Raw genomic sequence first — 27,925 nt, 5'->3', positions numbered from 1 at the left:
GTGTAAAGTTCAATGATTATTTTCAGTACATTTACCAAGTTGTGCAACCATCGCCACAATAGAATTTTAGAACATTTCCAGTACCCCCAAAGATCCCTGTGCCCACTTGCAGTCACCCTTTGTTCCTACCCCCCGAGCACCAGGCAACCGCTCATCTGTTTTCTGTCTCTATGTACTTGCCTTGGCTGGACATTTTATATAAATGGAATCTCGAAATAGTGTTCTTTTGTGTCTGGCTTCTTTCACTCAACCTAATGCTTTTGAGATTTGTCCACATTGTAGCATGTTTGAATGGTAATCCATTGTGTAGATTGGCCATACTGTGTTTAGCCATTCACAGTTGATGGGCGTTTGTGTTGTTTCCACTTTTTGACTATTCTGAACAGTGCTCTCCTAATCTGTACTAAAAATGATGGGGTGGAAAAGACTTGGGATTTGGAGTCAGAAGTCCCAGACTGCATCCTAGCTCTGGCATTTACTACCTTGGTTAACTGTAAAAAAATGATTTCCTTATCTATAGAGTGGAGTTCATGAACTCCTTTACTGTCCTCTCCTACAGCAATTGTAAGACTCAAGTGGGATGATGTATGTGAAATGCTTTGTGAGCTGTAAAACACAGGACATATGAAAGGCATTGTTTATTGAAGTACTCTTGCTAGAGCATATTAAAATGAACTAGATTTCTCTCAAGATTCTTTCCACATTCATAGAACAAATGATCTGTAGGAAATAACTACCCTTTTCCTTCTATAGACTTGGGGTTCTCACCATCTTTCCCTTACCAAACCCTGTCATTTAGAAAGGTTTTAAAATTATTCTACCTCTCTTAAATTTACTTGTATTTTAAACTCTATTTTTGATTGTCAAATAAAAGTCTTTTTTTCCTGTTGAAGAGAGGATCTTCAGATTTCCTAGAATCACTATAGGAAGTTGGACTCTGTACAGTTGCAGTTCAAATTTAATCAGGTCAACCTCCAACCCGTAGATTCAATTTTGCCTCTTGGGTACCTCAGGTGATTGTGAAGGTCAGGCCCCCAATAAGGGAGTTGGGGACAGAGTTGAGTCCAGTTGAGGGGCTTCCAATGAGTTAAAGTCTAAGCAAATGTTTCCATCCTCCAGTCAAAGGTGATTAAAATTGTCACTTCATTGAAACTATATTAAATATTGGTAACTAGATCGTGAGGGCTATTCAAACATTCAGGAACATAGACTGTTGACTACTAAATGTCACGTCTAGTTATTTGACTTCCACAAAGCATGAAAAAGAGTTTCTCTGAGAAGCCAATTCAGACTTTGCTTCAAACAGAAAGAACCGGACACTGGTATCTCACACCCACTCAATCCCCAAGTAAGTATCACATCTATCACCCTCCACACTTTCTACCTTATCCAACACTATGGGCTGCTTCCAAGAAGTTTTATCTTAAATCTCATTGGGACATCCTGGGATGAAAGACTTCCAAGGCAAGAGAAATGGCTGTCCGTCATTTACTAGAATTTGAAAGCACAGAACATGAGCACCCATCCAGTGCCTCTGGTGGAATGCCTTGGTCAATACGACATTAGAACTCAGGCGTTCCCAGTGCCCAGATTCAGATTACTAGACTGTCTCCTTCCAAAAACAGCAAATCCCCAGACATTTTTAGCATTCCCTGAGATTACACAACACAGGCCATTGAGGTCAAATAAGTCTGTTCCTTCTACACATCTTCTCCCCCGAGAAGCCCTTTCTTCCCTTTTAACGATTGATGATTGGAGCTTTACTAAGCAACAGCAGATGTGGGGTTTTATGCGCTAGGGGCAATTCTCTGTGCTGTTTTCATTCTGTGCATTTTCTCAAGGTATTTACAGATGATAGTGAGATGCCATCTATATCTCTAACATTATTTTTTTTTCATATTTTCCCATCTAAGCATGACAATCTTCAGACTTCTGCCATAAGACCAAGGTTCTTGAGGCCTGCAACTCTGGCACTGGCATGGCTACTATGTAACAATAAAAATGAGAGCTTGAGTTTCACATGCACTTACTCTGTGTTAGATTTGGTGTTTTTACACTTATCATGTCTCGTTCAAAATCAAGCAGCCAATAATTAGTGGAGCCTGGTTCAAACTAAGGCCAAAAAGGTCTGTTTGACTACAAAATATGTTCTTACCGACTACATTATATACGACTGTAGTAATACACCACACTATAATGCATGCATGTATATATGTATACTAGATGCGGATATGTCATATATATATGTGCATACATGTGTGTCTGAAAGTATGGATATATGCATGTGGTGTTTGATTTTGTCTCGTAAATAACTTGAAGCAGATTAGAGTTTTTTTGCATTCCAAATAATTTCTGATTGGAAGGTGCCTATATACATAAAAGTAATATGACTTGAACCTAAAATTTCGGTAGGAACGTCTAATAAAACGTCAAGGTTTAAGTGTGTTCTCTACGTCATAAAAGACTCCATCTTTCTTGGGTAGTTTCCATGCTGTCTCACCCCTATGTACTGACTTTTCTAAAACCTGCATCAAAGGGAATGTTACCTATGAATATTTGCTGTACCACATTTACACAACTGTGTTCACATCTTCTGCGTTGCCATCTTGTGCATGGAAACATGTCCTGTGATTATCTAAAATGATTAAACCATATTCTTCAGGGGGCACTTGTTTTCAATGTGCTTATGAAATTACTGTGAGTCAGAAATTGAAATACTATTTAAAGATCGCCTACTGAAAAACTAAACAAAACACACACAAATGAGAAGCCATATCTGCTTCTTTCCAACCAGAGACTCTGTATGATACAAACAAAATCCACAGTCACCAAAACAGCCATGATCATCTTGGCAGCCTGGGAAGATGTCATCAAAACTCTATCATGTTGATTAAACATGATAATGGTTAAACAGGCACCACTGTAGAATGTTTGGCTTCTCCTGAGGCTCACTGGGGGGGAGCAGCTGTTGCCCTCTCCCAGATAAACTGACATATTCTAGGAGAAACAGAGTCCTAATTAGCTGTAAATTACTTCTCTTACCATCCAGCCCACCCCAAAACAAAAACACTGCTAGAAAATTTCAAAATGTGATAAGAAAAAGACCCAATCCATTTTGGATATAGTGATTGCCTCAGTTTCATAGGATATATTTTTCTCCTGCTTCACAAATACCAAAAGAGCCACTTTCAACCCATAGCCTGTGCAGTGAATTCATACCCTTACCTTCAAGTGTTTCTTGAATATATTTACATAAAACACATTAAAGCCAATGTCAAACTTTTGCGTACTAGAGTCTATTTAATATCTGAAGTATCCTGAACGTATTTATACAATAATACGTTAAATATCAAAGTTTTAGTTTATTTAATATCTGAAGTATCTTATGGCACACTTACATCCTTATTTTTAAAATTTATTGAGAGCAATATTTATAGGTAACAATGTATTTTAGCCACAAGTAGGAGAGCAACAGAGGAATCACGAAATCCCATACACAAAACATTATAGTTCTATTTAAATACATTAGAGCTTAATCTATAGGAAAATATATTCTTTAGAGAATAAAAGCTGTTAAAACTATAGCTCTAATTATATAGTTTTTTTTCATACCTATAACTAGAGCTAAATACAATTTGAAAAGTTCATAAACCAGTGAGGTATTACTATTGAAAGAATACAATAACCCTTAAGATAAAAATAAGAAAAATCTAAGAAGAATGAGTCTAAGTAATTACATTATAAAGCTATATAACCAATTCAGAGACTCAAAACTATCATTTTACCATGAGGTCACTGATTACTTTTGTCTGGCTCTCATATGACATTCGCTTCTTCAGTATATTCAACAAGTAATTTTTGCACTTTCTCTATGCTCTTAGGGAATGTGTTTGGCCCTAAGAAAACACTGCAAAACAAATCTGCCCTCATAGAGCTTACAGTCTAGTGGGGCAGACAGATGGGGAACATAGGCTCCTGTAATACAGCATGAGAAGGGCAGTTCTGGGGCCTCCCATCCTAGAGGAAAGAACATTTAAACTGAGACCTGTAGGATAAAGGATGGAGGGGGAAGAAGGAGATGGAAAGAGGATTCCAGGCAGAAGAAGTAGAACATGCAAAAGCCCTGAGGTGCAAGAGAGTATGGTTTCTTCTATAACAGTGGTTCCCAAATAAAAGACCTCAGAGACTTGTCGGGACAGAATGAAATTTTAACTCATCAATGAGGAAATGAAGACCAAACTTTAAGTCTTTTCAAAGCTAAAGTCCTTCAATTATTTTTTTTTAGATTTTTAAAACATTTTATTTATTCATGTATTTATTTATTGGCTGTGCTGTGCGGCATACAGGGTTCTTAGTTCCCCAGCCAGGGAATGAACCCGTGACCCCTGCAGTGGAAGCTCGGAGCCCTAACCACTGGATTGCCAGGGAATTCTCCTAAAGTCATTCAATTTTAATAACTGAGTTTAAGGCAGCCCCATTTTCTGGCATTAAAATGGCCCCTCTTTTATGAAATGACAGTGATAAATAGATGGCCCTATTTTAAAAATTACTAAAAACTACTAACATATGAAATCGAAAAATCTGGGAATCACTGTTCAAAGAATAAACTTCTAACAGGTGTTTAACATGGTTAAAGAGGACAGGTAAGGGAGATATCAGGAGATAAGGCTAAGGCAGGCAGTTAGATCATGAAGGGCCATGGAAGAATTTTGGACTTTACCTAAGAGCAATGGGAATGATTTTAAGCAGGGGAGTGAAACTTGCTTACATTTGTAAAAGATTACTCTGGGATGTTATGTGTAGAATGTGTGTTAGATGAGGCAAGATAGCAGGGAAAAGGACCAGCTGGGTAGCACTACAGTGTCCCAGGAAGAAAGGAGATAATAGCTGGTATTTGGGCTGAATTAGTGAGACTGAGTAGAAGATGACTTCATGAAATAAACGTACCAGGACTTGGTGATTTGTTCTATTGGGTAAAGAAAATGAGATGGTCAAGGTTGATGTCCAGGCTTTTGACTTGGGAAACTGAATTGATAATTGGGTTAACTATTGAGCTAGAGATGGTAAGAAAAGGAGCCTTTTTGTGGAGGAAGACAAGTGAGTTCATTTGGGGACATGCTGCATTTGAGGTATCTTTGTATTCCAAGGTCCTTTAGGCCAATTGTCTACACAGGTCTCAAGCACGTGAGAGAAAGCTGAACTTCGGATATTAATTTTACATTCGACAGCATGTAGATAGTAAACGAAACCATGGACATGGATGAAATTTCCCAGAGAACTTAGCATAAAAAAAGGGGACTTAAGACGTATTACTAAAGAGTTGGCAGGAGATAAACAATGCAGAAAGAAGCCAGAGACAAGGAGGCCAGAGAGGTGGGAAGAGAGCCAAGAGAGCAAGGTATCTGGAGAACTGTTTCCTGGAGGGAGCAGGCAATCAGTCAGTTGCTGCAGGAATCAGTTGAAAGGACTGAAGGATGCTCATTGAAAGCAGCAACAAGCAAGTTGTTAAGGACCTTGGGACGGGCCGTGGAAGGAGCAGAAGCCAGATTACAGTGAGTGAATCTGCGGACAGGAAAGAGCCCTTTTACGCCGTGTGGCGATAAAAGAAAGGAGAGAATGGGGCAGCAACTGGCTGGAGATGTGGGTTTGAGAAAGTGGTTCTTTGTTTTATAAACATAGGAGAGACTTGCTCATGGATATTGTAGGGGTCACTTGATAAGGAGAGTTTGAAGACTTATCGCAAGTGAAGACAATCAATAGAAATTCAAATGCAAAATATTGACTAGCTTTAAAAAATCACAATGTAAAAGGTCCTTAGAGATGTAAAATATGGTGCTCCCAAAAGAACCCAGGATCCAGTTATAAAATTGTCAATGGATTTAAATACACATAAAGATATAAAATGGTTCCAAGAAATTCTCTGAAGGAATCTCATTTAAACACATTTTTAAAATCACATTTTAAAATATTATTTTAAATTAGGGCAATTTTAGCTCTTGTCCATAGAGATCATACTCTTTAAATAATATATATCTTTGAATAGTTGGTGGCAGAGAGAGCTTCTCCATTAAGGCTGGCTGGCAGAGTCGCTGGAGTCCCATAAGTCTTCGAATTCTTAACCTACATAAATGCTTTAAGGAGCAGGGATTCTCTAAAGTGAATGGGAAAAACAAGCGAAAAATAAAAACAATATTAATGGATTAACCTGTAAGATACAGACTGTTTTAGAATAATATTAATAGTGTCATTCTAAAAAACAGGCATGCACACATTAGCAGCTGCTGACTTTAAGTAAAATTCAAATTGCAATTAAGCCTTCCAGACCATTCCTCTAGAACGTAAGCTCTATGAAGGCAGACGTTTAGTCTGCCTCTGTGTCAGAAAGGGTCTGGCTCCTACAGGGTGTTCAACTACAATATGTTAAATGAATGAATGGACTTGATTAAAGAAAGCAAAGGCTCACATCTCCTTCTATTTATTTTTTAGAATTGAGTATTTGAAAGATATATTTCTTTACTTCCGCTCTCTCCTACCAATCTTTCTGATGAATAGTTATCTGTGAAACATCTGATACAAATGATTCCATATATCCATTATTCAATCTTAGCTTTGTTTCAGGGTCTGATACCTAAACATTTTATATTTTCCAGAAAATCTACTAATGTTATTCAAATAGCTGACGTTAACCTTTATTTTCAACTCTTACTTTATCTCTTAGTACCTTTATCTATAGTATAATTACAGTACCGATATATTATCCCAGCAACATGAGCTAGTGAAAAGGCAGCATTGCACATGGACTTAGTTGTGGGCTCTGGACTCAGTCGGCTTGGATTAAAATCCTGGCTCTGCCACTTCGTATTTGTGTGATCTTGGACAAGTTATTTAACCTCTGTGGTCTCAGTATTCTCACCTGGGAAATGTGGATAACCCTACCTTACAGGGTTGTTTAAAGATCGAACAAATTAATTCATGTAAAGTATTAAAAAAGTGCTTGGTACATTGTAATCATTCAATAATGTGAACGATCACTCAATTCAATAATCAAAGAGATCACATTTCTGCTCTATTTGAGATCGTAAACATTCAAATTATCTTGAAAAAATTAAAACAGTGTTTTTGAAAAACCATTGAGGCAAAGTTATTGTTACCAAAATAGGCAGAATAAACCCATCTTTTTTTTAAAAAATTACCATTTTATTTTTTTCCCTAACAAAGCCTCTGCCCTACGTATACCTGGAGGAATCCTGACATCCAGTGGTTAACCATACTCATAGCAATCAACTGACTTAAGCTCTAGTTGCAATGATGTGTGACTGAAACAATAAAAAAACTTCCTGGTCTTATTCTTACTTGGATTGCTTTTCTAAAATCATAAGAATTGGTCATTCTTTTGCAACACAAACACATGGACAATGAATTACCAATTAGAAGCAGAATCTGTTCTATAACAGGAAGCACTGTAGTATTGGAGAAAGAGCCTTTGTTTTGACGTGAGACAGACCTAAGAGTTCACATCCTTGCTTTATTATTTTCTGTCTATAACTTTGGGAAATGAATTTATCTAAGCCTTAGGGTTTTTTCCTTTACAATCTCCAAAATATTTTAACTCGTCTATTGTAAAATAAAATATAGATAAAGCCACTGCACAAACATACAGTTTCTTAAGTTATTATAAGTCATTATCGGGTGAACATCTTTAATCATTTCCCAGGTCATGAACAGAAGAACTTCCCCAGCCATAACAGAATTCTCTCCACAATCCATCCCAAACTTCATTCCTTCCTCCCCTATAAGGAACTACTGTTCTGATTTTTATAGTAATCATTTCCTTTAGAGCTTCATCATCTCAGTGTGCTATCCCTACCCTATAGTATTGACAATATTTTTTTGAATTTGATGTGTTTTTTAAGGCTTTTTTAATCTGCAAGTTCTTCTCTCTATCCCCTTCTTCCTTTCAATTAATCTTTGAATATCCAAAATGCCGTATTTCCCACAGCCTGAACTTTGAGACTGCATTTTCATGGTGCACTTCTGTGTCCTACTGCCTTCTCTATTTCTTGCAGATTATTAGCTGGATCCAGAGGCTTGATCAGACTCAGGTTTTATCTCTTTGGCAAAACTATAGCTGGTGCTGTGTTCTTGCACCAAGAACCACATTACAGGGTATTAGCAGCTTACTGAGGGCTGCAAGATGGTGATATCTAATTATATCATTTCTTTTTAATTTATTATTTGGAATACTTTTATAAAAGGATACGTTTGCTCATGTATTCTTTGGTTACTGGTGGCACAAATCATACAGGTATGGTGGAATAAATGTTTGCATCTTTTCCTTCATTAATTTTCAAGATGATGAATTGATTTCCTTATCCTTTGGAGCTGACCAATTTTTTAAATATTATATTTAAATATTTTAATTGGTTTCAATTCATTGAAATAATTATCCTTTTGAAGCTTAAATTGTCCCATATTTGGCCAGTGGGAGCCTCAAGCTGGCTCCTGAATTCTTTGGACATGAGTCTGTGAGAGTTTATCTGGCATGACCAGATATACCTGAGTCATCTTGCATATTTCCTTCCCCAAACCTGAAATCATCCATTTCTCCAAGAAACTTTGGTTTATTTTTCTAGGAAATGCTATTTCAAAGCCACAGTATGGGTGCTAGGGATATGCACTGCTAATGGGCTTGTCGTTATTTCTAAGACTCTTCTGTAGACAGACACACACACACGCTTTCAAGGTAAAATAGTTTATGAGTTCATACTAGTAGTACCAATTCAAATTCAGAGCTACAGAATTTTTCTTTAAGCTCTTCCATATTACGTCTGTATTCCCTTTCTTCCACACTGGCAATCCTGGTTCTCAAGGACACAAAGAATAATAGAATTAGAATATCCTAGGTACTGACTACATCTCTCATTCTCAGCATAACAATATCATGCTACCAACCAGTATAATTTCTGAGCTCTGTTAAAAATGTCTTTGTGTGTGTTCTTTCCATTTTTCTCCCATTAAAAACAGTTGTGTCATATCTACATTATCTGACAGTATAACCATTACATATCTTCTCCCTTTTAACTGGCACTTAGTCTTGGTTTTCTGTTTAATGCTCGTTACTGGTCCTATGTCATTATCTCTTTAGTTATTTTGGTTTGTCTGAAGCTTATTTTTTAGGAGATTCTTGAGAACGTGATCAGAAGAGTAATATTGTTTAAGATAACCTGAATTTTTCCCTTATAAGTCACTGGTTCTTTTTACCTACATGACCAAAGGGTATAGTAATTTGTAATTTTCAGCTTCAAATTTTTTTCATTACAGAAAGTTTTTCACAGTACACATTTTTGTATTTGCTCTGTTCCTTTGTTTGGTTTTCTTTTTCTTTAGCTGTCTTCAAAACTGTCCCTGTCTTTCAAAGCCTTTTATATATCCCTTTATTTCCACTTTATTTTTAAAATCTTCTTTAATTTCATCTTCTATTTCTCCTAAGTCATTATCTATTGCATTATTAGTTCTGGCTTTCATTCCAGTTCAGTCTTTATATTCGAAATTAATTTTTTGTTTTTCTTTCTAATTCCTTCCTCGGTACTGTTACCTCATTTCTGAATTTTTCTAATACTGACTTGTGTTGTTCTTTCATGTCTTGTGTCATTTTCCTTATGCTTTTTAGCTTGTTTTGAAACAGAGGGTTTCAATTTTAATCTGTTCTGAGGGCATCTTTTTCTGGTGTGCTTTTGTTGTCTGTGGGGATGTTATTCTGTTCCTCTTTCTATTTTTTCTTATAATATATATATATATTTTGCTGTACGCGGGCCTCTCACTGTTGTGGCCTCTCCCATTGTGGAGCACAGGCTCCGGACGTGCAGGCTCAGCGGCCATGGCTCACGGGCCCAGCCGCTCCGCGGCATGTGGTATCCTCCTGGACCGGGGCACGAACCCACGTCCCCTGCATCGGTAGGCGGACTCTCAACCACTGCGCCACCAGGGAAGCCCTAGCCTTAGTTTTTTATTTATAAAAATTAGCAATGATAACACTTAACGCTACAAGTTGTGGGGATTCGTGACATACTTTACATATACATTTCAGATACTTCATGTAACCTTACCATAATAAAAATACATAAAATGCTAATAATTTAGTTTTTAAAATAGCTAAATTTATAAGTGTTTTTAATGCTGTAGGCTTTATGCTAAACACCTCACGTGCATCATCTCTTTAAATCCCCACAACAACCTTATGAGGTGAATACTATGCTAGCCGCATTTTGCAGTGGGAAAACCTTCTCATAAAAAGGATAAGTAACTTGCTCAAAGTTACACAACTAGTATGACTATCTTGGTCTTTTTACAGGAAATAAAAAATTCCCCTCCCCTCAATGAAACAAAAATGATGCAATAAATTATTGCTTATTTCCATGAAAATATCAGCCCTGAATGACATATACACTATATGACCCAGCCATCCTACACCTAGGCAAGGCCAGAGTTCCATCCCATTCTAGGTCTATCTGACCCCAGAGGTCGATTTCTAGGCTCACGGTACTATATGATTCATCAGATTCTCTAAGGTTCCTGTTTCAGTTGCCACAAAGTCTCTCGTACCGTCCAACTCATTCCAGTGGAAGCACCATGTGAGGAAAATCCAAGCTTACCTCCAAATCTGCATTCAGTTGAACTATCACCCTTTCTAGCCCATCAAAGTCTCCATCCTTCCTCCAATTTATGTCTCTTGCTACCATAGTCAAAATGGCCCAAATTCAGATTATATACTTTAATGTATGAGACTCTGATGGAAACAAAGTGCTTAGATGAAAACCACTATATTGCCCGTTTCTTTTTATAGAACTTTATACCTAACAAATATGGTATGTGAATCAGCTCAACGTTTCAGTTTCATCTTCTTGCCTATAAAATATAATCTACTAATTTGCATAAAATTTGGCTGATCCTAAAGGCTAGGCTGTCACGGTTTTTCACATTTAAACTTGATTTAGGTGTATTAAGAGTGCCAGAATATTTAAATGTAATGCCAAGTTCTATGATGCTTCTTCGGGCTCTATAAAGTGATGTCCATGTAGGTTTTGAAAGTTCTTTTTTCCAAACTCATATTTTGAAAGAGAAAACCTTTCCAGCTTATGATTTTTTTTCTAGTTTCTATTTGAATTTGGAGTAATTTTAGATGTACTTTAATTGAAACTTTTGCAATATGATGCACTTTTATGATTATAAGTAAACTTTAACCTAGATAATACAAAATGGCCTGCTTGTAATACACACTTTTGATGGTAGGAATTTGTCAATAAAGACCCAGAAGAGAGCATATCAAAAAGGATAATTCCAATTCATTCCATTCATTCATTTACTCAATATTTATTGAGTATTTACTGTTTATTAGGCATTATGCTAAGCCTTGAGAATACAAAAATAAACAAAACAGATCCTTGCCCACATAGAGATTACAGTCTATATACTTTATGATATATAGCAGTTAACTTTTAAAAAGTGAGTTCTAGTCAGAATATAATATAGTAATAGGATTACTCATTATACAATTAAAGAGTTAGAAATTATCAAGGAAAGCAAAAAATTAGTATCTTATATCAGAGGAAGTATTAAAGATGATTTGAAAAAACAGATAATTCTGAAAACAAAGTAGCTATGAAAAAGTATCAAAAATGACATTAAGAAATATCCCCCATATGTATAACTGATTCACTTTGTTATAAAGCAGAAACTAACACACTATTGTAAAGCAATTATACCCCAATAAAGATGTTAAAAAAAAAAAAGAAATATCTCCTATATTCATTCTCCATAAAAAATTTTGTAGGAAAAACTTTTGCTTTTACCTAGTATTTGACGGATTTCTGGCCATTCTCTCTGTACTTCTAGTGCAGATTTCAGTTTAGCACACAGAGGGATATAATCCATGTAATCCATTAATACACGAATAACACTGCCTACCAAGTGTTTCATCCAAGGAACTGTAATAAACTCACAGAACTGAGAGAAGTGATGAAATTTAATTTAGTAGTACTTTTAATATACTATATACAAAAACACTTAATTTTGTTCTGAAAAATTATTATCTGTCATTTTACAGGAAGTGAAAGTTCCCTCCTTGTAATGAACAAAAAAAGAAAAATAAACGGTTTGCTTGTTTCTGTGAAACTATGAGCCCTGAAGCACGCGTGGCTCTGATGCGATTGTATTCAGCACGATGTGGAAGAATCATGCTTCTTTCCATGCTTCTAGCCCCAACATTCCACCAAATAAGCATAAATTATTGATATATTTTCCCACATTCTTCAACATTCAGTTTCGAATTCAAGAAAAATACACTTTTTTTTGGCCTAGTTTTATGCTTATTTCCCCATATCATTGCAAACAAAAACTCAAGAACAAGAAAAATATAAAAGTTGGAGTTGATTTTTCTTTTCCTCTAACATCCCTGATGAGCAAACGTTAGGATGATGACCCAATATGAAGAAGAGAAGGATGTAACTCACCGGGTTATCTTTTATGACACAAGACGTCCATCCCGGCAGTATCTCTTTCTCTATCTCTGACCATACAAACGAATTTCCAAAGATGTCCCCGTGCATGCAGTCAAAGCACATCTCCACTTGATAGCCGTTATTCAGCAACAGCCTGAGCATTACCTCGTCATTTAGGGCATACTGAATGGCACTGGGGAAATGAGTGTCATTCACATGCATGAAATAACAATTGACATTAGCTCCATGGGCGAGAAGCAGCCTGACAATTTCGTGATTATGGGCCCTCACTGCCACAAGAAGACAGTTGAGGGGATCTAAGTTTGGGTCTGCACCTGCAGCCAGGAGGACTTCTGTGCAGTGGATATCATTATTGCAAACGGCAAAATAGAGAGCAGTCTTCCGTTCATCATCATAGCTCTTGGAAATGTGGTCAGCAAGCAGGGTATTGACATCAAAGCCATTTTCAATAAGCAGTTCTAGGCACTGTGCATTTTGTCCATCTGCTGCTGAGTGAATTGGCGTTAGCCCACTTTTCTGGATTGCATGTTTGGATGTTACTGGAATAAGATATTTCAGTGCACTAAAAGAAATCAAATATCCACATGGCATGAAGAAAATCAAGAAATTAAATAAACCAGCTTCCTCACTAGACAAGTGAATGCAATTTACTTAGTTTCCTTTATTTTCTCTAGATAACCTTACACAAAAACATTTAATATTTGTCCATTGACTTACTACTTTTCAGTTTAGTGTAATTTAGTTTAGTTTTGATTTAGCTTCCCAGGCTAAATATTCCTGGGGAAAATACTGGATCTTATATATTTGGTCCTAGAATTGTAATTATTCAGGAACCCTCCCCATCTTTCAGTTCTTCTCTGAACAGCATAATATCTATAATCAACCAATGCTATGTAACGAAAAAAATATAATAGGAAAGTAAGTCCATTTGATGCCATAGAAGAATGCTTCACACTCTTGACCATTATAACATGGAGTCACAGGAAGTTAGAGATGGAAGTGACCTTGAGCGTCACTGAGTTCAACCCCTTTATTACCAGCAGAGCCATATGAAGTCTTGAGAAGTGAAATGACTTGTCCAAGGTCACATAGATGTAGGGCAATGACTACAATTTAGGCCTCTTGAATTCTCATTTGTACTCCCCTTACACTGCTTCCTGAGCAATGTATGCTTTAATATTGGCCATGTATATCCTGTCTGCTTACTTGAAATTGAATTATTGGCAACAAAAAGAGTCTTTGTTGTTCCACCAACCTTACATCAGTTCAACCGAGACAACTAACCACAGCTTATGTTTCAAAGAACCTGTGACAAATAGCTGTGAATTTCACACTTGACTGATGAACTAGAGAAGTATGAGAGCCACAGGCAAGGATAAGTTGATCTCTTGTGCCTAATTCGGAGCTACCATGTGTGAATTTATGAACTTTAACAATGTGTCACTTAGTGTCAATTACGTGTCATTGGCTACTTAACTTAGCCAATGTCACCACTGAAATTGTGATAAAGCCTAATGATTTCAAAGTTTTTGAACTTATGAAATATACTTAATTACCTAAAACCATCCTTTCATGGTGGGTAGTTTAATATCATGATTATAGATTTCTATTGATATGTTGGTTGTGGCACACTTTTGTGATTTAAAAGTATATCTGGCCTTTTTATTTGGGGGAATAAAGAAACCTAAATTTATAATGAAACTTTTCTATTCAAGTATAAATTTGACATTATATTATAATATCTGTTGGTGTTGATAAAGATTAGAGTAGCACAAATTTTAACCCTTGGCCAAGGGCAAAATTTTTAGAAACCTGTAGCCATCTGTTAAACGTATTAAGAAAAACAAAAAGGCACATTTGGGCGGCTTGTGCAGAATTCTCACTTATAACTTACCTTCTTCTAAAAGAAAATATCTTTTCATTTTAAAAGTAGTATAAATTCGATGTGGAAAATTTTTAAAGTAAAAGAATACAAAAAGAATGGGAAAAATCAAACAAATATATAGATATACAAAACTTGTGAACATTTTTCCTTTTTCTTTTTGGATTTTGGGAGGTGTATAGATAGATTTGGGATTATACCATATATACAAGCTTGTGTTTTTCCACTTGAAATGATCATGCTATGATTTATTACTCACAGGTAATGTCCCTCGTAGGCAGCTCGGTGTATAGGAAGATGCCCTGCTCTGTTAGGTATGTTTCCACTTCCTCCATATTCCAGCAGGAGGGAGACGCAGTCAGGATTGCCCCCTCCTGCTGCCTCAAACAACACTGATGCCCCATCATCCGCCAAAGCAAACACATCCCCTCCTGGCAGTATAAAACATGCGGCATAGTGATAGCTGGACAGACTGTCAAGATAATCACCTTAAAAATAGCCTGTGGTTTTCCTTTCTGGTTAGGACTTAAAAGTATAGAATTAAGAACACCTGTGTTCTCAGTCTTTTCAATAAACAATCATGCAGCATGTTTCATTCTATTAGAAAATCTTTCTGTCATAAGAACATCTGAGAAATCAAGTCAATTTCCACGATAAACAAAGGCTCCCCCAAAAAGGTACAGTTAGACTTTTAGAGACAGCAGTTAACACTCGATTTCAAGAAATATTTATCAACTGTCTTCTGTGTGCAAACACCATGTGTGACCCAGCAGAAGATGCTAAGATAAATAAATCTGACTCTCTTAAGTGGCTCTGAGGGGAAATGAGACAAAATATCATCAAAGAGCACAAACTGTATAATATTCAAGTGAGGTCAGGACCAGAAGGCATGATGTAGGGGAAAGTGATCTGTTTGCATTGTAGTTTTGTTGCTGACTGTGAGAGTTTGCGGCAAGCTATTTACTTCTATGAACTTCCAACTCCTCATCTGTGAATTAGAGTAATACAGCTTATTTCATAGGGCTGATTTGATAATTAAATGAAGTTGCATTTGGGGGGCGCCTCAAAAATGTTAGTCTTTTCCCCACAGAGGATAATGTTGTCCTAGCCTTTATTTACAGATGAGGAAACTGAGACCCAGGTGCTTAAGTAACTAGGCGAGAGTCAGACAACGGGTAGGTGGCAGAAACCAGTTTAAGAAGTCGGTATCTAAATTCCTGGTTCCGTTGTTGTATAAAGCACTTGGAGGTTTCAAAGGAGGACAGCATCACGCTCTGTTGGGAAGAATTAGGAAAGTCTTCAGGGAGGAGGTGTCTCAAGACACTAACTCTGAATTGTGTTGGAGAGTATTCCAGATGAGGGCAAGAACCTGACCCAAACCCAGAAAGAATGAATGCAAGGTATGTTTGGGAATATTGCTAGGCTATTTAACTGGAGTACAGGATACATATTAGGAGTAGTGAGAGATAAACCTGGAAAAACAATTCAGGATGGTGCAGTGGGGACCTGAGCATGATTCAGTGGGCACTGGGGAGCCACTGAGGATTTTCTGAATCGTTTATTCTACTGTAGCTGACCTTTAGGGAGAGGAGCTGAGTTGTAATATACAGTATGGATTCGCAGATGGAGAGACTGGAAACCAGGAAAGTGGTTAGGAACCAATTACACTGGTCCAGGGAAGATGGGAGGATGCAGATGAGAGGGTCTGCCAAGGTGAGAACTGGTGAGAGAGAGGGTTGCTGTAGTACACGGCAACTGACCATATTTGAAACAGAAGGTGATGGGGGAATCAGAGATAAATCTAAGCTCTCAGTCTTGGCTGAGAGAAATTATTAAAAGTGTGAAAGAAGAGGAATTCAATTTAGGAGAAGATGAGTGTGAGACCTTGGTGAGCCATCTATGTGAAAACTGGGAGCAGTCAGGGCCAGGCACTCAGATTTGTAGGTCCCCGTGCATAGGGTTCAAGTGAGTTGCACAATAAGGGTCTATTGAAGGGGCGATCGAGGGATGGGACAAAAGCTTAGTGCCCAGATACATTCAGGAGAGGAAGAGGAGCCAGTGAGAAGTGGAGAAAAGGAGATCCAAGAGGCAGGAGAAAAGTCAGCAACATGCAATTCCTTTTCTACGTACCTTTGTGGATCAGGTGTTCCAACACATCACAGTGACCATACTCGGCCGCAACACCTAACGGGGTGACTCCAAATCCGTCTCTTAGGTGGACATTGCCTCTGTGGTTTAGTAGTAGAGCTATTATATCTTTGTGGCCTTGTTTGGCTGCTTCATGCATTGCTGACCATTGCTTGACACAGGGCTGGTCAAGGCTGGTGTGGTGTTTAAGCAGGGCAGACACCATGTCATAGGAGCCCATTTTCACAGCTTGAAGATGATTTTAGAAAGAATAGTCAATGGTAGGCATATAACATGAATACCTTACATGGCATTAAACTAATGACCAGGTTTAATATCAAAAGAGATATTAGTGATTTCTTTTCTTGTATTTTTCACACCCCTTCTAGTTCTCATACCAAATTCCTATTGTGAAGTGTGAGCGCGCAAGATGATACTGCCTTTTCTTTAAGACAGACCTGAGGATGGGTAAGAGTTTCATGGAAAAGAGGATGCCTATCACTAAGGAAGCTGTGTGTACTCTTTCTAAACTTCTGTTGCTTCATCAACAAAATGAAAATAACATCAACTTTTGTATAAGTTAAATAATGTATGTATGTAAAATGCTTAGTATATACTAGGAGCTCAATAAATGATAAGCATTATTATTACTATAATTTCATCACTTCTAGGATCATGGAGCCACATGTGTAAATAATGTTTATCAAATTTTTCTCCCTCTAGAATGAGTTTTTTCCCCACCAAATCCAGCAGTAAATATTAAATAAACTTCTCTTTCCCATACTCTTATGAGAGGTTAGCAATAGGAATGTTTAGAATCCAGATAGGTCAGTTGTTCTTTTTTATAGGTGAAGTAAGTGACAGCTAATGTACTACGTTTTCCAAGGTTCACTAAATCGGATGTCTCTCTCCCTCTCTGTTTTTTTCTAATAGCTGAAATTACACTGTTAAAAGTTTTCCCCCCCTTCGGATTGTTAATGGATTGTCCCAGTTTAGATATAAATACTTCTCAAAGAGGTAATGCATTTTCCTCTTAGCAGTCAAGTAAAATCTTAGTAAGAAACAGAGCAGGACGAGTGCCACTCTCTAACACTCATTCATTCGTTCATTCATCCTTTCATGCAGTTAATACGCACTGGCTATATGAAAGGCACTGAGTTAGGCACTGTGGACAACAGGAAAAAGACAGACGTAGTTCTCCCTCGTGGAATTTACAGGCTGGAGAAGAAACCTACACTGTCTTCTGTTTGAAGAGAGACTCAGAGTCTGGGCCTTTGCTGGGAAAGGCAGGAGGACATGCAGGGCCACATAGAACATCCCGGGAAGCTAGGAGGCAGAATCCAGAAAGGCTCTGAGGCCAAGGCAAGGGAAAGGGCTCCAAAAGGCATAAAAGGAGGATGAAGACAAACTTGGCCTATTTCATTTGGAGGCAGGCAAGCCATCAGGCAGTGAGATTTCAGTTTTTCTTCTGCTTACTGTCTGAAGCAGAGTCTGCTGACAAATGCCTTTCTCTGAATCACCCATCTGCCACTGGCAGCTCTAATTGCAGTGAATTACCTCATCCTGGCTGGTGCTCTTGCAAACATCAATAAGTTAAACAAACTAAGAGATAATGTGTCCTCATTTATCTTCTTGCTCCTATTCCATTTTTTCTACTTAGAAAAAATGTATTAAAATAATGAACCTCTTCCCTCATGATCTGTTTTCCTTTTGTCTGACTCAGGGAACATGTTGATTAGAGATATTAGTCTTTTGTCAAGAAAATAGCAGCATATATAAGCCATATTCAACTTAAAATAATTAAAACTTTGCTTGCAGTTTAAGTTTTGGAACTAAGAATACATTTTATTTCTCATAGAAATAATAATCAAAATCATGGGGAACCCCTCCCAAGCTAACCCATGAAGACATTCTTAACAAATAATTGGCTAAAATAATGAAAACTAACAAGGTACAGAACTCGTGTAATGTAGCTAAGTAAAATACAAATTAAATAATATATGAAGTAAAAAATATATTTCACATATATGTATCTTTATATGCTTAGAGGAAACAAGCCTCAGTTGAAGAGTTAGGGAATTAGAGAATTTTGCATTGGTTATAGGCAGTATTGAACACTTTATAGTTTGCTGGCACTTTTCTTTTTTAAAAAAAATTTCGGGGCTTCCCTGGTGGCGCAGTGGTTGAGAGTCCGCCTGCCGATGCAGGGGACACAGGTTCGTGCCCCGGTCCGGGAAGATCCCACATGCCGCGGAGCGGCTGGGCCCGTGAGCCATGGCCGCTGAACCTGCGCGTCCGGAGCCTGTGCTCCGCAGCGGGAGAGGCCACAACAGTGAGAGGCCCGCGTACCGCAAAAAAAAAAAAAAAAAATTCTGTCATTTTCTTTCTGGATATATGTGTTTTGCTCATATAATTTACTTAATCTCAGCAGTGAGTTATCTTCTGACTCATATGACATACCAATAGAGAAGAGATTTTTTTTTTTTGCAGTATTTTGACAAGGATTTAAAGATTGAAAGAGGAGATGGAGTAGAGAGGATATGTATTGATCTGTGAGAAAGAAAATGTCTGAAGTAAAATTAACTGAATTGTAATGGCATAATGTTCTCGGAAAATGGAGGGCAGTGGAACTGAGATGTTGTGCCAGACAGTTCCCTCGGCTTCCTCTGTACCCTGGGACCCACCGGCCAGGATAATCTTGTGGCTAAGCTACTGGAGAAAGGCTACACCAGGTTCAGAGGGATGGGTAGAGAGGGAGTCCAGGGGCAGAAAACATTTAATAACTGTCAGATCATCACAAATGAGATATCTACACTCAGCAAGTAACTGTATAACATGACTGTAATACATCTAAGTACCATAAGTAAGGGCCAGGTGGCTGATGGGGAAAAAGTGCCCTGAAGGGACCAAAAGTGATTTTTTTTTCCATCTAAGGAGTATTCCATAAATAAAGACAAAGATAATGGTGACAGGTTAAGACAAATAAAAATGGCATTGCACATCAAAATTTATTTTTTAAAAGAGCACTTTTTTCTCTTATCTCTCCTTTATATGTTAATGGGCTGTGAGTAGCCAAAAGTAGCCCCAAAATTCAAGAAAAAACTGAGAAAGTGCCATGGATGATCCATTTTCCTATGAACTTAAAAAGACTTGACATAGATTCCACAACGAATGTCCCGAAGAAGGTAACCCAAGGAGAGTCCCTATTCTCCAGAAATGTGGATGATAGGGACATAAGTGAACACCTCCATAATATTTCCTTCATGAGACTTTGATTTTATCTTTGATGGTACCAGTTGGTTTTTAAAAATATTATTTCCAAATGTTAATTCTATTTTGACTCTGATAACTCAACGATCAAGCTCCTTTCCCATACTTTAGTTATTGCTAGAGTAGAGAGATCAACAATGGAGTCTTTGAAATGCATATAAATACTTAATGCTCTGTTGTGGGCATTAAGCAGTAAAGAAAAATTTAAATGAAACCAAAAGAAAACAAATGAGGGATAACCATGACTTAGTTGTCCCTTAAGAACATGAGTGGATTGAGAATAGGAAGTAGAGAATAATTGTATATTTGCAAAGTGAGATAGTATACAAACTCTGGAAAAGGGTATCTTTTTTGCAGAAATCAAAGACTATAGAAACACCAACAAATACATGCAAATACTCCATGGTATATGCCTTTACAAAAATAGTAGATCACACTAATAGTGGTGAAACAACCAGAGGTGATATTCCATTTAGTATCTGTCCCTGCTCAGGAAAACAGTTCCGTTCATTTATGAAAAGCACCATGTTACTGTGACATAAAGGCTGGTAACATGTATGCAGAGAAAAATCATCTCTTCCTCAGTACTTGTGTTTCCCCTTTTCCTCGAGCAAGAGAAGCTCCCAAGTTTTAGCTGTTCACAGTCTATCCAGGTAGAGACTAAATATCCCGGCTTCCCTGGCACCTAAGTGTGGCTATGTGACAAAATCTGAACAACATGGTATGAACAGAAGTGCTGTGTACAAGGTCTAGGTCATCTTCTTAGAGGCCAACATGCTTTCCCAAGGCTGCCTCTTTCCTCCCCCCTGCTGGCTGGAAAAGGTAACATCTGAAAGTCTTGTGTAAAGGAGGCATATCCACCCTGCCAGCCCTAGGCCACTCAATTCTGAAATGTTGTGTGAGAGAGGAATGAACTTCTTCCTTTTGAAGTCATTGCTGTTTGTTTGTGTTGTGTGTCTGTGTTTGTCTGTTTTGTTATGGAAGCTTTACCTCTACCCTAACTGTAACAATAAGTTTGTCCAACTTAATCTGAATTTGGGAAGGCTGAAAGCTCTGACACAGGGCAAGAGTAAGTAAGGAGTCAGATCGGAATGCGCCTACGCTGTGGTGACACTGTTCATGTAACAATTTTGTCCAGGGGCGAAGGCTTGCCTAGGAGATTTTCCCTCCCCTGTCTGCCGACGATCCCCTTTACATCCCCCCGAGTCACAACTCAAGAGCAACTTTCTCTTTAGAAGCTTCACAGATTCACTGCTTTCTTATTTCCCCAATTTACGTTGAATATACACCTTTGTTATAGCATGTATTAACACTAATTATACTCTATTTCAATCATATCTAGGCTCTCCTGCTAGACTGTTTGAGAGGAAGACGATCATAACATTCATCTTTCTATCCATGCTGTCCGGCACATGCTGGCTTACTGGGACTTTTCAGTAAACGTTGGTTGCACTGATGTTGTTGAATTAATGTTGTCAAATGTAAATATTTTACTGATGTTCAACTTATCTAAGTTTTCTGTTACTGATATTCGAGTTGTTACTGATATTCAGGTTGTTTTAAAAATTTTAGTGATTTTTAGGGCTTCCCTGGTGGCGCAGTGGTTGGGAGTCCACCTGCCGATGCAGGGGACACGGGTTCGTGCCCCGGTCTGGGAAGATCCCACATGCCACGGAGCGGCTGGGCCCGTGAGCCATGGCCGCTGAGCCTGCACGTCCGAAGCCTGTGCTCCGCAACGGGAGAGGCCACAACAGTGAGAGGCCCGCGTACCGCAAAAATAAATAAATAAATAAAAATTTTAGTGATTTTTAGTGTAGACAGGAGCTGTGGTATTGTTTTCTCGCTGGGCCCACAGCTCGTGATGCTTTATTTGCTTCCTCTGTAACTGCTGGTGCACAATCTCAAGGCTTCTCCCTCTCTTCCTGCCACGCCTACACTATTTCATAACGTCTCTCTTCTCCTGAGCATCTACCATGTGGCAAGAGTTTTACATATTTATATTTTTCTCTAATTTTTTATAACAATTCTGCGTGGTGGTGTTGCATTTCCATTTTATACTGGAGGAAACTGTGGTCCATGACTCCAATCTCACAGCTAGAATTAACATTCACATAACAATACTGTATTGTATATTTGAAAGTTGCTAAGAGAGTAGACCTTAAAAGTTCTTGGGGTTTCCCTGGTGGCACAGTGGTTAAGAATTCACCTGTCAACGCTGGGGACACGGGTTCGAGCCCTGGTCCTGGAAGATCCCACATGTCACGGAGCAACTAAGCCCATGCACCACAACTACCGAGCCTGTGCTCTAGAGCCTGCAAGCCACAACTTCTGAGCCCGAGCACCACATCTACTGAAGCCCACGTGCCTAGAGCCTGTGCTCCACAGCAAGAGAAGCCACCGCAATGAGAAGCCCGCGTACCGCAACAAAGAGCAGCCCCTGCTCGCTGCAACTAGAGAAAGCCCGTGAGCAGCAACGAAGACCCAATGCAGCCAAAAATAAAATAAATAAAATAAATAAATTAAAAAAGAAAAAGTTCTCAAAACAAGAAAAAACAATGTGTAACTATGTGAAGTGAAGTATGTTAACTAAGTTTTTGTAATAATCATTTCGTGATATAGACGTATATCAAATCATGTTGTATACCTTAAACTGATACCATGTTATATGTCAATTATATCTCAATAAAATGGGGGGCAAAATAAATCCAAGGATCTCAGGTGCCAAAGCCGAAATTCTTACTCCACACCTATGTCCCTAAGAGAAGGAAAGGTTATCTTTGGTCATTTGTAGTTAATCTCATCTCTCTCCACTTCTACAGACAAACCTGCTAATTCTTATCTGTCAGCAAGCAGCAGGATACACAAGCCTGAGAAGAAGCTGATAGATAATCGCCACCTTCAGGCTTACAACCATTCCTGTGTTATGTCACAGTGGCAGCCCCCTAGTGGTGCCCAGGGCTGCACCTGTGTGCTCAGAATCTGCTGGATCTCCTGCCTTTCAGTTCTTCTTCCTTGTCCTGCTGTGGACCTGACGTCTCTCTTTGGAATTCCCTTTCTGCCTCCTTATTCAGGCTACAGAGCACACGTGCGATCTTCCTCATAGCTGGACCCCAGTTGGAGAATATTCCTTTAGAATTGGCACTCCTGGCCTCATAAAACTCCTCGTTCGGATCCCTCCTGATTAATTGTTGCTGAAAGAGCTTTCACATTTGACCTCTTTGTGGGATAGAAAAACAAAATCATAGGACAGGTGAGATGGGGGTTAGGGGAAGACCTCAGGGAATGGAAGGAGATGAGGTCACACAACTTTAGCCAATCAATACACAGTGGTTTCCAATAAATACTTATTAAATATTATTTATCTCAAATTATAAAAGTTCTAGAAAGAAAGGTCATTTACCAAGCAGAAGGGGTGTCTCTCCTTTGTCATTTTTGGTGTTTGGCCACACTCCTTTCTCTAGTAAAGTTCTTACATTTTCCACCAGACCAGCTTTGACTGCCAAAGTTAAGGGTGTTTCTCCATCAGAGGTCTTGAACTCCCAGAGCGTCTTATAGGATGCTGAGATATGAAAGCATCGTGTAAAGTTAAAAATCTTTACTTAAAGGATATCATATAGATCAGAATGATGCAATATTATCTACAGTAGATTGAACAAAGTCAACTGATGAAAAAGGGGAGACTAAAAGGAGATATGATTAAAGTCTAGCAAATGACAGTGAGTAGAAGTAGATGAGCGTGGTCTTGCTAATCAAGTTGACAGCTAGCAAACCAACATCTATGTCTCAAGGTGCCTTTTTAAAAAAATGATAAAGGGTTGTGAATTCTCATTTCTTAATAAATTGTAAAACAAATCCCCAATCCTTTGTGTTATTATTTAAACTGCATCTGAAATTGCTTTTTAATCAGATGAAGTCTGTGAATGTGGGAATGAGAAGTATTTGAATGAACGTATCCAGTCAGAATATGTCAGAAAAGAAATACCATGCTTAACATCATCTATTTCTGTCTGTCTGACTGTCTACCTGTCTACCTGTCTAATTATCTGTTTTTAACATTTTTTTAGCTGGCTGGCTAGCTGGATAGCTAATTATCCAGTAGCTATCATTATCTCCTACAGCAGAATCAGGGAGCAACATTGAAGGTTGAAAAGTAGAACACTTTCAAATTGTTTTATAAGATGCTGAGATGTGAAAAATGCTATGTTAGAACATCAGAATTATTATTAATATTTAACCCTAGGTAAGCTTACCGCAATAATTATTGTTTGCGTTATGAAAAAATTAATGTAATATAAGGATAGATATTGTAAGTACTACTTGTACTAAATAATACTCTTTCGGATACCACTAACTCAAGAGACAATTCAAGACGAAAATTTTAAACTGACTTCTAAAAGCAAAAAGCTTTATTTTAAATAAATTAATTCATGCTGCAGACAAACTTTTAAGTGATAATCACCAAACATCTTCCCACCAACCTGTGTCATACTTTTAGGAGGATGCAAAGGGTGAACCCTGAACCCCACAAAATGTACCGATCTTTGTACTCAGTTTAAAGCATGAGTACTGCCTTTTCTAAACTGCAAATCATCTTTTATTCTAATTTTTCTTTTTGCTTGTTATGTTCATTGGGATTACTCCATAACATCTACATTATGGCTTCAGTTTGGTCAAGGGGATTTTATGTTCTCTTACCATCCAGGACAACCTCAAGTATTTGTCGAATGGGTTGAACAACAGCTTCATGCAATGGAAACCATCCTTTTTCATCAGCCTCATCCAATGCATATTTATAGTTCACATACTCCTGGAGCTCAAGAATGTGACCTAAAATAAACACATGGGCTGATAACAAATCTCTTGGCCAAGTAGAATCTCCAGTCCATCCTACTGTAGGTGATACACCCATTTACCTTGCTTTATGGCTTCCACCAGCTTTCTCTTTTGATCACTTAGTGGTACAAATCTACAGAGAAAGAAAAACAAGCCATATTTGTATTCATGGTACACTTCAAGGAACCAAAACATTTATTTAGTTTTTGCACATACTTTTAATAATCAAGATCTAAGAGAAATGCACACAACTGATTTTATCTACTTTAAAAACATAAATGTCTAAAAGTCAGATACAGAGTGTATTTATGATACATTGGACCTAAGAACACTAGTGACGATGGAGAAACAAGATTATAACATCGTCTCTGAAATTAGTTGTAGGCAATGAAAAAGGGGTAAACAACTGGAGTCAGAGTCAGAAGAGCTGGGTTCAGGTTTTGTGGTTTTGTGATCCTGGGGAGGCCAGTAACCTCTCTGGTTGGTGGTTCCTACATTGGTAGAATGAGGAGATTAAATAGGAACATCTCTAAGGCTTCTCCCAACTTTAAAGACACTATGCTCAATAAAGGTTTGTTGCTTTGAACTTAATAATTGCTAATTAATGATTGCTTACTTGGGAGTGTATGCTCTACACTGCATGTTAGAGTCTTTAAGCAACTGATCCACAAGTGAAAAATAGGCTGAGCATTTACCGAACAAACTCCCAATCACTGGCCCAGCAGGTCATTGTCAGCCCTCAAGGAAGTTCTCTGGTGTGTGTGTTTATTCAGAGGCAACAAGGTATTTCGTAAGAAATTGATTTAATTCTATTAAAGCAGAAGCATCCACTGGTATTCTAGGACTGTGAATGCCTTCCTGGGAACTCTGAAGTTTTAAAATCTGTTGCAGATGAGGGAAAAATTAACGAGATCAGAAATTTAAATGTAATATGTCCATTTTTTAAAAGCTCAAAAGCAATAATTTTATAGCACTGAACCTTTTCAAAAGCACTTCAGAATTTCAGAATACAGGCTTCTAAATACTATAATAGAATGTAAAGGTAAACTAAAGTTTGTTTTTGTCAGAAGTATAATGTATGCTATTCAAGACATAAATTTACTTTGGCAGTTTTAGACTCTATAACTCTTGCCAACACAAAGCACCAATTTTATGTGAAATTTGTTAACTGCTGTCACTTGAATAGTAGATAATGAAATAGGCTCTGGTTTATATATTACTTTGTCATATATAATAAAATTGTTCAACTCTTTTCCCATTCATTAAACTTACAGGCTAGGTGAATTAGCATTATTCTTCGTATTTTAAAGGTGCACCATGGAACCCATTTCTTATAAAGGCTGCCTGAGTCAGTAGCAGAACAGATTCTGTATACTTAGCTATACGTTCGTCGTATAAACAGTGCTTGCAAATTGGTTCACATTATTTATTGTCCTGTTTGATTCCATAGGAATTTAGGAAATAGGCAATCATATACAACCAAATTCAACTGGGAATTTCCCATCTAGGTAATCTCCATATTCCACAGGAGACGGGGATTTGTAGAAGATCAAATAGCTAAACCTGTGCACAGGAGCTCCTGTACGGTATTTAATTCCTCGCCACAAAAGAAAGGGAAGCATTTTCCTGGAGGAGGGCTCAGGAAATGTCATTCATTTCCCTTTACAACAAAATGAAGGCCATGAAAAAGTTCGGGTGAGGATAGTCAATTTGAATGTTACCTTTCAGGATAAAACACAGTCTTGCTGGCTTCAATGGATTCTTGAATACTGAGCTGAACATCATAACTTGTAAGATGATCTTCATCGGGGTCATCATTAGCGTCCATGACTGAATATCATTTTGAAAGAGGCAAATTCTTATTATCAGCAAATGCCACAGAAGCGCATATAGAGTTTACCTGAAAGACGCAAAATGAAAATGCATTCACTTTTCCTCATTTAACAAACACAATGCAGTTAATATTTTAATCCATATTGTATATATAACACCCATTCTAACTTTTGAAACCTTAATTACCTGCCCTTTGGGTGTCTACATTTTCTAATTGTTGACTTTCTTTTGAGTAATGACTATAGTTGGGCTTACAAGAATTACTTTTTCCACACTTCTGACATACTAATTTGTCCCATGTTTTTTCTCAAGACATTGTTCTACACAGCACATTAGAAGTTCAAAACTCTGAGAAGACAGACGGGGTAGGAATAAAGAACGGTGAGCCTTTCACATTCTTTACTCTCTGTCTGTTGTGTGTGGGGTTTTTTGTTTGTTTTTTTGCGGTACGCGGGCCTCTCACTGCTGTGGCCTCTCCCGTTGCGGAGCACAGGCTCCAGACATGCAGGCTTAGCGGCCATGGCTCAAGGGCCCAGCCGCTCTGCGGCATGTGGGATCTTCCCGGACCGGGGCACGAACCTGTGTCCCCTGCATTGGCAGGCGGACTCCCAACCACTATGCCACCAGGGAAGCCATGTGTGTGTGTGTGTTTTTTTTTTTTGCTGATTTAGTCCTTTCTTCACACCCGTGGTTTGAGTTGGCTGCCTTGAATTGCAGTTATTTCTGTATTTGTGTTCAACTCCTTCTACCAAAATCTATGTTCTTTGAGGTGAAGGGCTCTACCTCACTTATCTCTGCCATCGCCTGCAACTCTAAAAGGTGCCTGGCATAGGGAAGCTTCCCAATGAACAACTGTTGAATTAAAGTTGGAGAGAACAGGATGTCACAAATGTAGTGACTTAGCCCTGCCATCAGGAAATTTGATAGAGCAAGTGGAGAAGACACGAAGGAAACTTCAAATAGAAGGAAATGAGAACTTTTAAGCACTGTTCTTCTTAAGAAAAGACTGTCTAGGGCTTCCCTGGTGGCGCAGTGGTTGACAGTCTGCCTGCCAATGCAGGGGACACGGGTTCGAGGCCTAGTCTGGGAAGATCCCACATGCCGCAGAGCGGCTGGGCCCGTGAGCCATGGCCGCTGAGCCTGTGCGTCCGGAGCCTGTGCTCCACAACGGGAGAGGCCACAACAGTGAGAGGCCCGCATACCAAAAAAAAAAAAAGAAAGAAAGAAAAGACTGTCTAGTCTCACAATGAAGCGAACAGTTTTCAGAAGTCCAGAACTCTAAAATAAAACAAGAGAGCATTAACCTGACAAAAAACAGCCTTAGGCACTTGGAGGACTTCTTTACTGACCAGTTTAGATGGGTTTGATAGACCACATGGCTCTCTGGGTGCTTTAGGAAATCCACCTTTATGGACTTGTGCTACATGCATTCCTGGCCATGGAAAGATCCTTTCTCACACCT

At 38.3% G+C, this 27,925-nt stretch overlaps 1 protein-coding gene across 1 annotated transcript; it reads right to left on the bottom strand.

Moving 5' to 3' along the window:
- Nucleotides 1-5,978: 5,978 nt before the first annotated feature.
- Nucleotides 5,979-26,458, bottom strand: ASB15 (ankyrin repeat and SOCS box containing 15). Its single transcript, XM_065884102.1, has 9 exons — nt 26,352-26,458; nt 24,711-24,763; nt 24,493-24,624; nt 23,198-23,356; nt 16,531-16,776; nt 14,660-14,831; nt 12,510-13,080; nt 11,850-12,003; nt 5,979-6,151 (listed from the first exon to the last, which is right to left on the bottom strand). Exons 1-9 carry the CDS (start codon nt 26,456-26,458, stop codon nt 5,979-5,981), a joined length of 1,767 nt encoding a protein of 588 aa, XP_065740174.1.
- Between the last annotated feature and the right edge of the window lie 1,467 nt (nt 26,459-27,925).

The sequence above is a fragment of the Phocoena phocoena genome, chromosome 9 (assembly GCF_963924675.1).
Source record: "Phocoena phocoena chromosome 9, mPhoPho1.1, whole genome shotgun sequence".
NCBI lineage: Eukaryota > Metazoa > Chordata > Mammalia > Artiodactyla > Phocoenidae > Phocoena > Phocoena phocoena.
The sequence above is the reverse complement of the archived record's forward strand: the minus strand, read 5'-3'. Positions and strand labels throughout refer to the sequence as shown.